Source organism: Salvelinus alpinus, chromosome 5, assembly GCF_045679555.1.
Source record: "Salvelinus alpinus chromosome 5, SLU_Salpinus.1, whole genome shotgun sequence".
NCBI classification, from domain to species: domain Eukaryota; kingdom Metazoa; phylum Chordata; class Actinopteri; order Salmoniformes; family Salmonidae; genus Salvelinus; species Salvelinus alpinus.
The window spans coordinates 600,041-612,426 of record NC_092090.1 but is presented as its reverse complement, the minus strand read 5'-3'; the positions used below and the strand labels follow the sequence as shown (position 1 = coordinate 612,426).

The 12,386-nt window shown below is 47.2% G+C and overlaps 1 protein-coding gene across 1 annotated transcript in view; it reads left to right on the top strand.

The window, feature by feature from the left end:
* Positions 1-12,386, top strand: part of LOC139575133 (multiple epidermal growth factor-like domains protein 11) — a 168,289-nt gene that overhangs the window by 76,280 nt on the left and 79,623 nt on the right. The window contains exon 6 of the mRNA XM_071400136.1: positions 8,038-8,250. Coding sequence (XP_071256237.1) covers positions 8,038-8,250 — 213 coding nt within the window. The remainder of the gene's footprint in view (positions 1-8,037; positions 8,251-12,386) is intronic.

Genomic DNA, 12,386 nt, shown 5'->3' with positions numbered 1-12,386 from the left:
GAGAGTCAACCCCCTCATCATTACTGTTCTGTACGTAGAGAGAGTCAACCCCCCTCATCATTACTGTTCTGTACGTAGAGAGAGTCAACCCCCCTCATCATTACTGTTCTGTACGTAGAGAGAGTCAACCCCCCTCATCATTACTGTTATGTACGTAGAGAGTCAACTCCCCTCATCATTACTGTTTTGTACGTAGAGAGAGTCAACCCCCCTCATCATTACTGTTTTGTACGTAGAGAGAGTCAACCCCCCTCATCATTACTGTTCTGTACGTAGAGAGAGTCAACCCCCCTCATCATTACTGTTCTGTACGTAGAGAGAGTCAACCCCCCTCATCATTACTGTTCTGTACGTAGAGAGAGTCAACCCCCCTCATCATTACTATTCTGTACGTAGAGAGAGTCAACCCCCCTCATCATTACTATTCTGTACGTAGAGAGAGTCAACCCCCCTCATCATTACTGTTCTGTACGTAGAGAGAGTCAACCCCCCTCATCATTACTGTTCTGTACGTAGAGAGAGTCAAGCCCCCTCATCATTACTGTTCTGTATGTAGAGAGAGTCAACCCCCCTCATCATTACTGTTCTGTACGTAGAGAGAGTCAACCCCCCTCATCATTACTGTTCTGTACGTAGAGAGAGTCAACCCCCCTCATCATTACTGTTCTGTACGTAGAGAGAGTCAACCCCCCTCATCATTACTATTCTGTACGTAGAGAAAGTCAACCCCCCTCATCATTACTGTTCTGTACATAGAGAGAGTCAACCCCCCTCATCATTCCTGTTCTGTACGTAGAGAGAGTCAACCCCCCTCATCATTACTGTTCTGTACGTAGAGAGAGTCAACCCCCCTCATCATTACTGTTCTGTACGTAGAGAGAGTCAACCCCCCTCATCATTACTGTTCTGTACGTAGAGAGAGTCAACCCCCCTCATCATTACTGTTCTGTACGTAGAGAGAGTCAACCCCCCTCATCATTACTGTTCTGTACGTAGAGAGAGTTAACCCCCCTCATCATTACTGTTCTGTACGTAGAGAGAGTCAACCCCCCTCATCATTACTGTTCTGTATGTAGAGAGAGTCAACCCCCCTCATCATTACTGTTCTGTACGTAGAGAGAGTCAACCCCCCTCATCATTACTGTTCTGTACGTAGAGAGAGTCAACCCCCCTCATCATTACTGTTCTGTACGTAGAGAGAGTCAACCCCCCTCATCATTACTATTCTGTACGTAGAGAGAGTCAACCCCCTCATCATTACTGTTCTGTACATAGAGAGAGTCAACCCCCCTCATCATTCCTGTTCTGTACGTAGAGAGAGTCAACCCCCCTCATCATTACTGTTCTGTACGTAGAGAGAGTCAACCCCCCTCATCATTACTGTTCTGTACGTAGAGAGAGTCAACCCCCCTCATCATTACTGTTCTGTACGTAGAGAGAGTCAACCCCCCTCATCATTACTGTTCTGTACGTAGAGAGAGTCAACCCCCCTCATCATTACTGTTCTGTACGTAGAGAGAGTCAACCCCCCTCATCATTACTGTTCTGTACGTAGAGAGAGTCAACCCCCCTCATCATTACTATTCTGTACGTAGAGAGAGTCAACCCCCCTCATCATTACTGTTCTGTACATAGAGAGAGTCAACCCCCCTCATCATTCCTGTTCTGTACGTAGAGAGAGTCAACCCCCCTCATCATTACTGTTCTGTACGTAGAGAGAGTCAACCCCCTCCTCATTACTGTTCTGTACGTAGAGAGAGTCAACCCCCCTCATCATTACTGTTCTGTACGTAGAGAGAGTCAACCCCCCTCATCATTACTGTTCTGTACGTAGAGAGAGTCAACCCCCCTCATCATTACTGTTCTGTACGTAGAGAGAGTCAACCCCCCTCATCATTACTGTTCTGTACGTAGAGAGAGTCAACCCCCCTCATCATTACTGTTCTGTACGTAGAGAGAGTCAACCCCCTCATCATTACTATTCTGTACGTAGAGAGAGTCAACCCCCCTCATCATTACTGTTCTGTACGTAGAGAGAGTCAACCCCCCTCATCATTACTGTTCTGTACGTAGAGAGAGTCAACCCCCTCACCATTACTGTTCTGTACGTAGAGAGAGTCAACCCCCCTCATCATTACTGTTCTGTACGTAGAGAGAGTCAACCCCCCTCATCATTACTGTTATGTACGTAGAGAGAGTCAACCCCCCTCATCATTACTGTTTTGTACGTAGAGAGAGTCAACCCCCCTCATCATTACTGTTTTGTACGTAGAGAGAGTCAACCCCCCTCATCATTACTGTTCTGTACGTAGAGAGAGTCAACCCCCCTCATCATTACTGTTCTGTACGTAGAGAGAGTCAACCCCCCTCATCATTACTATTCTGTACGTAGAGAGAGTCAACCCCCCTCATCATTACTGTTCTGTACGTAGAGAGAGTCAACCCCCCTCATCATTACTGTTCTGTATGTAGAGAGAGTCAACCCCCCTCATCATTACTGTTCTGTATGTAGAGAGAGTCAACCCCCCTCATCATTACTGTTCTGTACGTAGAGAGAGTCAACCCCCCTCATCATTACTGTTCTGTACGTAGAGAGAGTCAACCCCCCTCATCATTACTGTTCTGTACGTAGAGAGAGTCAACCCCCCTCATCATTACTATTCTGTACGTAGAGAGAGTCAACCCCCCTCATCATTACTGTTCTGTACATAGAGAGAGTCAACCCCCCTCATCATTCCTGTTCTGTACGTAGAGAGAGTCAACCCCCCTCATCATTACTGTTCTGTACGTAGAGAGAGTCAACCCCCCTCATCATTACTGTTCTGTACGTAGAGAGAGTCAACCCCCCTCATCATTACTGTTCTGTATGTAGAGAGAGTCAACCCCCCTCATCATTACTGTTCTGTACGTAGAGAGAGTCAACCCCCCTCATCATTACTGTTCTGTACGTAGAGAGAGTCAACCCCCCTCATCATTACTGTTCTGTACGTAGAGAGAGTCAACCCCCCTCATCATTACTATTCTGTACGTAGAGAGAGTCAACCCCCCTCATCATTACTGTTCTGTACATAGAGAGAGTCAACCCCCCTCATCATTCCTGTTCTGTACGTAGAGAGAGTCAACCCCCCTCATCATTACTGTTCTGTACGTAGAGAGAGTCAACCCCCCTCATCATTACTGTTCTGTACGTAGAGAGAGTCAACCCCCCTCATCATTACTGTTCTGTACGTAGAGAGAGTCAACCCCCCTCATCATTACTGTTCTGTACGTAGAGAGAGTCAACCCCCCTCATCATTACTGTTCTGTACGTAGAGAGAGTCAACCCCCCTCATCATTACTGTTCTGTACGTAGAGAGAGTCAACCCCCCTCATCATTACTGTTCTGTATGTAGAGTCAACCCCCCTCATCATTACTGTTCTGTACGTAGAGAGAGTCAACCCCCCTCATCATTACTGTTCTGTACGTAGAGAGAGTCAACCCCCCTCATCATTACTGTTCTGTACGTAGAGAGAGTCAACCCCCCTCATCATTACTATTCTGTACGTAGAGAGAGTCAACCCCCCTCATCATTACTGTTCTGTACATAGAGAGAGTCAACCCCCCTCATCATTCCTGTTCTGTACGTAGAGAGAGTCAACCCCCCTCATCATTACTGTTCTGTACGTAGACAGAGTCAACCCCCCTCATCATTACTGTTCTGTACGTAGAGAGAGTCAACCCCCCTCATCATTACTGTTCTGTACGTAGAGAGAGTCAACCCCCCTCATCATTACTGTTCTGTACGTAGAGAGAGTCAACCCCCCTCATCATTACTGTTCTGTACGTAGAGAGAGTCAACCCCCCTCATCATTACTGTTCTGTACGTAGAGAGAGTCAACCCCCCTCATCATTACTATTCTGTACGTAGAGAGAGTCAACCCCCCTCATCATTACTGTTCTGTACATAGAGAGAGTCAACCCCCCTCATCATTCCTGTTCTGTACGTAGAGAGAGTCAACCCCCCTCATCATTACTGTTCTGTACGTAGAGAGAGTCAACCCCCCTCCTCATTACTGTTCTGTACGTAGAGAGAGTCAACCCCCCTCATCATTACTGTTCTGTACGTAGAGAGAGTCAACCCCCCTCATCATTACTGTTCTGTACGTAGAGAGAGTCAACCCCCCTCATCATTACTGTTCTGTACGTAGAGAGAGTCAACCCCCCTCATCATTACTGTTCTGTACGTAGAGAGAGTCAACCCCCCTCATCATTACTGTTCTGTACGTAGAGAGAGTCAACCCCCTCATCATTACTATTCTGTACGTAGAGAGAGTCAACCCCCCTCATCATTACTGTTCTGTACGTAGAGAGAGTCAACCCCCCTCATCATTACTGTTCTGTACGTAGAGAGAGTCAACCCCCTCACCATTACTGTTCTGTACGTAGAGAGAGTCAACCCCCCTCATCATTACTGTTCTGTACGTAGAGAGAGTCAACCCCCCTCATCATTACTATTCTGTACGTAGAGAGAGTCAACCCCCCTCATCATTACTGTTCTGTACATAGAGTCAACCCCCCTCATCATTCCTGTTCTGTACGTAGAGAGAGTCAACCCCCCTCATCATTACTGTTCTGTACGTAGAGAGAGTCAACCCCCCTCCTCATTACTGTTCTGTACGTAGAGAGTCAACCCCCCTCATCATTACTGTTCTGTACGTAGAGAGAGTCAACCCCCCTCATCATTACTGTTCTGTACGTAGAGAGAGTCAACCCTCCTCATCATTACTGTTCTGTACGTAGAGAGAGTCAACCCCCCTCATCATTACTGTTCTGTACGTAGAGAGAGTCAACCCCCCTCATCATTACTGTTCTGTACGTAGAGAGAGTCAACCCCCCTCATCATCACTGCTGTGAGATGTTCAGAACAATTAATGACTGAAGATTCACCTTGAGTACGATTATCCAGGACTCTAATGTCTGTCTGTCTGTCTGTCTGTCTAATGTCTGTTCTGTTGACCCTGGGGTAATGGTCTGTCTGTCTGTCTGTCTAATGTCTGTCCTGTTGACCCTGGGCTAATGGTCTGTCTGTCTGTCTAATGTCTGTTCTGTTGACCCTGGGGTAATGGTCTGTCTGTCTGTCTAATGTCTGTCCTGTTGACCCTGGGGTAATGGTCTGTCTGTCTGTCTAATGTCTGTTCTGTTGACCCTGGGGTAATGGTCTGTCTGTCTGTCTAATGACTGTTCTGTTGACCCCTGGGTAATGGTCTGTCTGTCTGTCTAATGTCTGTCTGTCTGTCTAATGTCTGTCCTGTTGACCCTGGGGTAATGGTCTGTCTGTATGTCTGTCCTGGTTTCCCTGGGGTAATGGTGTACAGTAACAGGTGCATGAAGCTGGATAACATGGCTCCATTGGTGTACAGTAACAGGTGCATGAAGCTGGTGAACATGGCTCCATTGGTGTACAGTAACAGGTGCATGAAGCTGGATAACATGGCTCCATTGGTGTACAGTAACAGGTGCATGAAGCTGGAGGACATGGCTCCATTGGTGTACAGTAACAGGTGCATGAAGCTGGAGAACATGGCTCCATTGGTGTACAGTAACAGGTGCATGAAGCTGGATAACATGGCTCCATTGGTGTACAGTAACAGGTGCATGACGCTGGAGAACATGGCTCCATTGGTGTACAGTAACAGGTACATGACGCTGGAGAACATGGCTCCATTGGTGTACAGTAACAGGTGCATGAAGCTGGAGAACATGGCTCCATTGGTGTACAGTAACAGGTGCATGACGCTGGAGAACATGGCTCCATTGGTGTACAGTAACAGGTGCATGACGCTGGAGAACATGGCTCCATTGGTGTACAGTAACAGGTGCATGAAGCTGGATAACATGGCTCCATTGGTGTACAGTAACAGGTGCATGACGCTGGAGAACATGGCTCCATTGGTGTACAGTAACATGTGCATGAAGCTGGAGAACATGGCTCCATTGGTGTACAGTAACAGGTGCATGAAGCTGGATAACATGGCTCCATTGGTGTACAGTAACAGGTGCATGACGCTGGAGAACATGGCTCCATTGGTGTACAGTAACAGGTGCATGAAGCTGGAGAACATGGCTCCATTGGTGTACAGTAACAGGTGCATGACGCTGGAGAACATGGCTCCATTGGTGTACAGTAACAGGTGCATGAAGCTGGATAACATGGCTCCATTGGTGTACAGTAACAGGTGCATGAAGCTGGATAACAGACCATTTGGGACTGGAATGGGATCAGCTCATTACTAGTATATCATGTTGGTGTGGAGATAATGAAGCTAACGTTGTAACCTGTAACATATTGCTATGATAGTGTATGATGGTAATGTGAGTTAGGGAGGTGGAACAGAGGCCAGATGGTTATGATAATGTATGATGGTAATGTACTGCAGGTCCTGTGAGTTAGGGAGGTGGAACAGAGGCCATATGGTCATGATAATGTATGATGGTAATGTACTGTAGGTCCTGTGAGTTAGGGAGGTGGAACAGAGGCCAGATGGTTATGATAATGGATAGTGGTAATGTACTGCAGGTAATGTGAGTTAGGGAGGTGGAACAGAGGCCATATGGTTATGATAATGGATAGTGGTAATGTACTGTAGGTCCTGTGAGTTAGGGAGGTGGAACAGAGGCCATATGGTCATGATAATGTATGATGGTAATGTACTGTAGGTCCTGTGAGTTAGGGAGGTGGAACAGAGGCCAGATGGTTATGATAATGGATAGTGGTAATGTACTGCAGGTAATGTGAGTTAGGGAGGTGGAACAGAGGCCATATGGTTATGATAATGGATAGTGGTAATGTACTGTAGGTCCTGTGAGTTAGGGAGGTGGAACAGAGGCCATATGGTCATGATAATGTATGATGGTAATGTACTGCAGGTCCTGTGAGTTAGGGAGGTGGAACAGAGGCCATATGGTCATGATAATGTATGATGGTAATGTACTGTAGGTCCTGTGAGTTAGGGAGGTGGAACAGAGGCCAGATGGTTATGATAATGTATGATGGTAATGTACTGTAGGTCCTGTGAGTTAGGGAGGTGGAACAGAGGCCAGATGGTTATGATAATGGATAGTGGTAATGTACTGCAGGTAATGTGAGTTAGGGAGGTGGAACAGAGGCCAGATGGTCATGATAATGGATAGTGGTAATGTACTGCAGGTAATGTGAGTTAGGGAGGTGGAACAGAGGCCATATGGTCATGATAATGTATGATGGTAATGTACTGTAGGTCCTGTGAGTTAGGGAGGTGGAACAGAGGCCAGATGGTTATGATAATGTATGATGGTAATGTACTGTAGGTCCTATAAGTTAGGGAGGTGGAACAGAGGCCATATGGTTATGATAATGTATGATGGTAATGTACTGCAGATAATGTGAGTTAGGGAGGTGGAACAGAGGCCAGATGGTTATGATAATTGATAGTGGTAATGTACTGCAGATAATGTGAGTTAGGGAGATGGAACAGATGCCAGATGGTCATGATAATGGATAGTGGTAATGTACTGCAGGTAATGTGAGTTAGGGAGGTGGAACAGAGGCCATATGGTCATGATAATGGATAGTGGTAATGTACTGCAGGTAATGTGAGTTAGGGAGGTGGAACAGAGGCCATATGGTTATGATAATGGATAGTGGTAATGTTTCATTCTATGTGATGTAATGAAAACTACACATGCCAAACTATTAACAACATGCTGTCTCTCTCTCTCTCTCTCACCCTCTCTTTCTCTCCCCACCCCTCTCTCGCTCTCCCTCTCTGTCTCTCTCTTTCTCTCTCCTTTTATCTCCCTCCCTCCATCTGTCTGTCCCCCCCCTCTGTCTCTATCTCTCCCCCGTTCTTTCTTTCTTTCTCTCCCCACCCCTCTCTCACTCTCCCTCTCTGTCTCTCTCTTTCTCTCTCCTTTTATCTCCCTCTCTCCCTCCCTCCCTCCGTCTGTCTGTCCCCCCCTCTGTCTCTATCCCCCGTTCTTTCTTTCTCTCTCTCTCCCCCCCGCCTCTCTCTCTCCAGATGTCAGGAGGAGTGTCCGGGGGGGTCGTACGGCCCTCAGTGTGCACATAAGTGTGACTGTCAGAACAGAGCGAGGTGTTACCATGTCAACGGGGCCTGTCTGTGTGACGAGGGGTTCAAAGGTCCTAGCTGTCAGGACAGGTTCTGTCCCTCTGGACTCTATGGACTCATCTGTGATAAATACTGTCCCTGTAACGTCTCAAACACACTCAGGTACCGTCTATATGGACTCATCTGTGATGAAACCGTCTATTCTGAATGAGGCTGTTTTGAGATAAAGCAGCATTTCTTCAAACAGTGAAGGAGAATGAGGAGGATGGGGAGGAGGAGGATGAGGAGGAGGAGGAGGATGGGGATGAGGAGGAGGAGGAGGAGGAGGAGGATGAGGAGGATGAGGAGGATGGGGGTGAGGAGGAGGAGGAGGAGGAAGATGAGGAGGAGGAGGAGGAGGAGGAGGAGGATGAAAGTTGGTAGATTAAAAGCGTGTCTGCTGATCGATGATGAATATTTTATTTGACCTTTGTTTAACTAAGAAAGTCAGTTAAGAAAAAATCTTATTTACAATGACGGCCTACCAGGGAACAGTGGGTTAACTGCCTTGTTCAGGGGCAGAATGGCAGATTTTTACCTTGTCAGCTCAGGGATTCGATCTTGCAACCTTCCGGTTACTGGCCCAACGCTCTAACCACCTGCCGCTCCAATTATACATTGAGATCAATGTTTGTTTTTATCCTGTTTCATTACAAACAGAATCGCTACGTGTTTAGCAGGGCGGTCTGATAGACAGTTGTCTGATGGCCCAACACCAGTAACACATCTGCTCTCCAATAGATGGTTGTCATGGCTGTGTTAACATAAACATACCTGTTGTTGTGACGAAGAGGAATGACCCTCGTGGTGTTGAGGTGCTCTGCTCTGCATTCAGCAGCCAGCCAGTACAGTCTCTAAGGACCTGAGGAGACGTCTCTATTCTACTCTACAGTCAGCCAGTACAGTCTCTAAGGACCTGAGGAGACGTCTCTATTCTACTCTACAGTCAGCCAGTACAGTCTCTAAGGACCTGAGGAGACGTCTCTATTCTACTCTACAGTCAGCCAGTACAGTCTCTAAGGACCTGAGGAGACGTCTCTATTCTACTCTACAGTCAGCCAGTACAGTCTCTAAGGACCTGAGGAGACGTCTCTATTCTACTCTACAGTCAGCCAGTACAGTCTCTAAGGACCTGAGGAGACGTCTCTATTCTACTCTACAGTCAGCCAGTACAGTCTCTAAGGACCTGAGGAGACGTCTCTATTCTACTCTACAGTCAGCCAGTCTCTAAGGACCTGAGGAGACGTCTCTATTCTACTCTACAGTCAGCCAGTACAGTCTCTAAGGACCTGAGGAGACGTCTCTATTCTACTCTACAGTCAGTACAGTCTCTAAGGACCTGAGGAGACGTCTCTATTCTACTCTACAGTCAGCCAGTACAGTCTCTAAGGACCTGAGGAGACGTCTCTATTCTACTCTACAGTCAGCCAGTACAGTCTCTAAGGACCTGAGGAGACGTCTCTATTCTACTCTACAGTCAGCCAGTACAGTCTCTAAGGACCTGAGGAGACGTCTCTATTCTACTCTACAGTCAGCCAGTACAGTCTCTAAGGACCTGAGGAGACGTCTCTATTCTACTCTACAGTCAGCCAGTACAGTCTCTAAGGACCTGAGGAGACGTCTCTATTCTACTCTACAGTCAGCCAGTACAGTCTCTAAGGACCTGAGGAGACGTCTCTATTCTACTCTACAGTCAGCCAGTACAGTCTCTAAGGACCTGAGGAGACGTCTCTATTCTACTCTACAGTCAGCCAGTACAGTCTCTAAGGACCTGAGGAGACGTCTCTATTCTACGCTACAGTCAGCCAGTACAGTCTCTAAGGACCTGAGGAGACGTCTCTATTCTACTCTACAGTCAGCCAGTACAGTCTCTAAGGACCTGAGGAGACGTCTCTATTCTACTCTACAGTCAGCCAGTACAGTCTCTAAGGACCTGAGGAGACGTCTCTATTCTACTCTACAGTCAGCCAGTACAGTCTCTAAGGACCTGAGGAGACGTCTCTATTCTACTCTACAGTCAGCCAGTACAGTCTCTAAGGACCTGAGGAGACGTCTCTATTCTACTCTACAGTCAGCCAGTACAGTCTCTAAGGACCTGAGGAGACGTCTCTATTCTACTCTACAGTCAGTACAGTCTCTAAGGACCTGAGGAGACGTCTCTATTCTACTCTACAGTCAGTACAGTCTCTAAGGACCTGAGGAGACGTCTCTATTCTACTCTACAGTCAGCCAGTCTCTAAGGACCTGAGGAGATGTCTCTATTCTACTCTACAGTCAGTCAGTACAGTCTCTAAGGACCTGAGGAGACGTCTCTATTCTACTCTACAGTCAGCCAGTACAGTCTCTAAGGACCTGAGGAGACGTCTCTATTCTACTCTACAGTCAGTACAGTCTCTAAGGACCTGAGGAGACGTCTCTATTCTACTCTACAGTCAGTACAGTCTCTAAGGACCTGAGGAGACGTCTCTATTCTACTCTACAGTCAGCCAGTACAGTCTCTAAGGACCTGAGGAGACGTCTCTATTCTACTCTACAGTCAGCCAGTCTCTAAGGACCTGAGGAGATGTCTCTATTCTACTCTACAGTCAGTCAGTACAGTCTCTAAGGACCTGAGGAGACGTCTCTATTCTACTCTACAGTCAGCCAGTACAGTCTCTAAGGACCTGAGGAGACGTCTCTATTCTACTCTACAGTCAGCCAGTACAGTCTCTAAGGACCTGAGGAGACGTCTCTATTCTACTCTACAGTCAGTCAGTACAGTCTCTAAGGACCTGAGGAGACGTCTCTATTCTACTCTACAGTCAGCCAGTACAGTCTCTAAGGACCTGAGGAGACGTCTCTATTCTACTCTACAGCCAGTACAGTCTCTAAGGACCTGAGGAGACGTCTCTATTCTACTCTACAGTCAGCCAGTACAGTCTCTAAGGACCTGAGGAGACGTCTCTATTCTACTCTACAGTCAGCCAGTACAGTCTCTAAGGACCTGAGGAGACGTCTCTATTCTACTCTACAGTCAGCCAGTACAGTCTCTAAGGACCTGAGGAGACATCTCTATTCTACTCTACAGTCAGCCAGTACAGTCTCTAAGGACCTGAGGAGACGTCTCTATTCTACTCTACAGTCAGTCAGTACAGTCTCTAAGGACCTGAGGAGACGTCTCTATTCTACTCTACAGCCAGCCAGTACAGTCTCTAAGGACCTGAGGAGATGTCTCTATTCTACTCTACAGTCAGTCAGTACAGTCTCTAAGGACCTGAGGAGACGTCTCTATTCTACTCTACAGTCAGCCAGTACAGTCTCTAAGGACCTGAGGGGATGTCTCTATTCTACTCTACAGTCAGTCAGTACAGTCTCTAAGGACCTGAGGAGACGTCTCTATTCTACTCTACAGTCAGTCAGTACAGTCTCTAAGGACCTGAGGAGACGTCTCTATTCTACTCTACAGTCAGCCAGTACAGTCTCTAAGGACCTGAGGAGACGTCTCTATTCTACTCTACAGTCAGCCAGTACAGTCTCTAAGGACCTGAGGAGACGTCTCTATTCTACTCTACAGTCAGCCAGTACAGTCTCTAAGGACCTGAGGAGACGTCTCTATTCTACTCTACAGTCAGCCAGTACAGTCTCTAAGGACCTGAGGAGACGTCTCTATTCTACTCTACAGTCAGCCAGTACAGTCTCTAAGGACCTGAGGAGACGTCTCTATTCTACTCTACAGTCAGCCAGTACAGTCTCTAAGGACCTGAGGAGACGTCTCTATTCTACTCTACAGTCAGCCAGTACAGTCTCTAAGGACCTGAGGAGACGTCTCTATTCTACTCTACAGCCAGTCAGTCTCTAAGGACCTGAGGAGACGTCTCTATTCTACTCTACAGTCAGCCAGTACAGTCTCTAAGGACCTGAGGAGACGTCTCTATTCTACTCTACAGTCAGCCAGTACAGTCTCTAAGGACCTGAGGAGACGTCTCTATTCTACTCTACAGTCAGCCAGTACAGTCTCTAAGGACCTGAGGAGACGTCTCTATTCTACTCTACAGTCAGCCAGTACAGTCTCTAAGGACCTGAGGAGACGTCTCTATTCTACTCTACAGTCAGCCAGTACAGTCTCTAAGGACCTGAGGAGACGTCTCTATTCTACTCTACAGTCAGCCAGTACAGTCTCTAAGGACCTGAGGAGACGTCTCTATTCTACTCTACAGTCAGCCAGTACAGTCTCTAAGGACCTGAGGAGACGTCTCTATTCTACTCTACAGTCAGCCAGT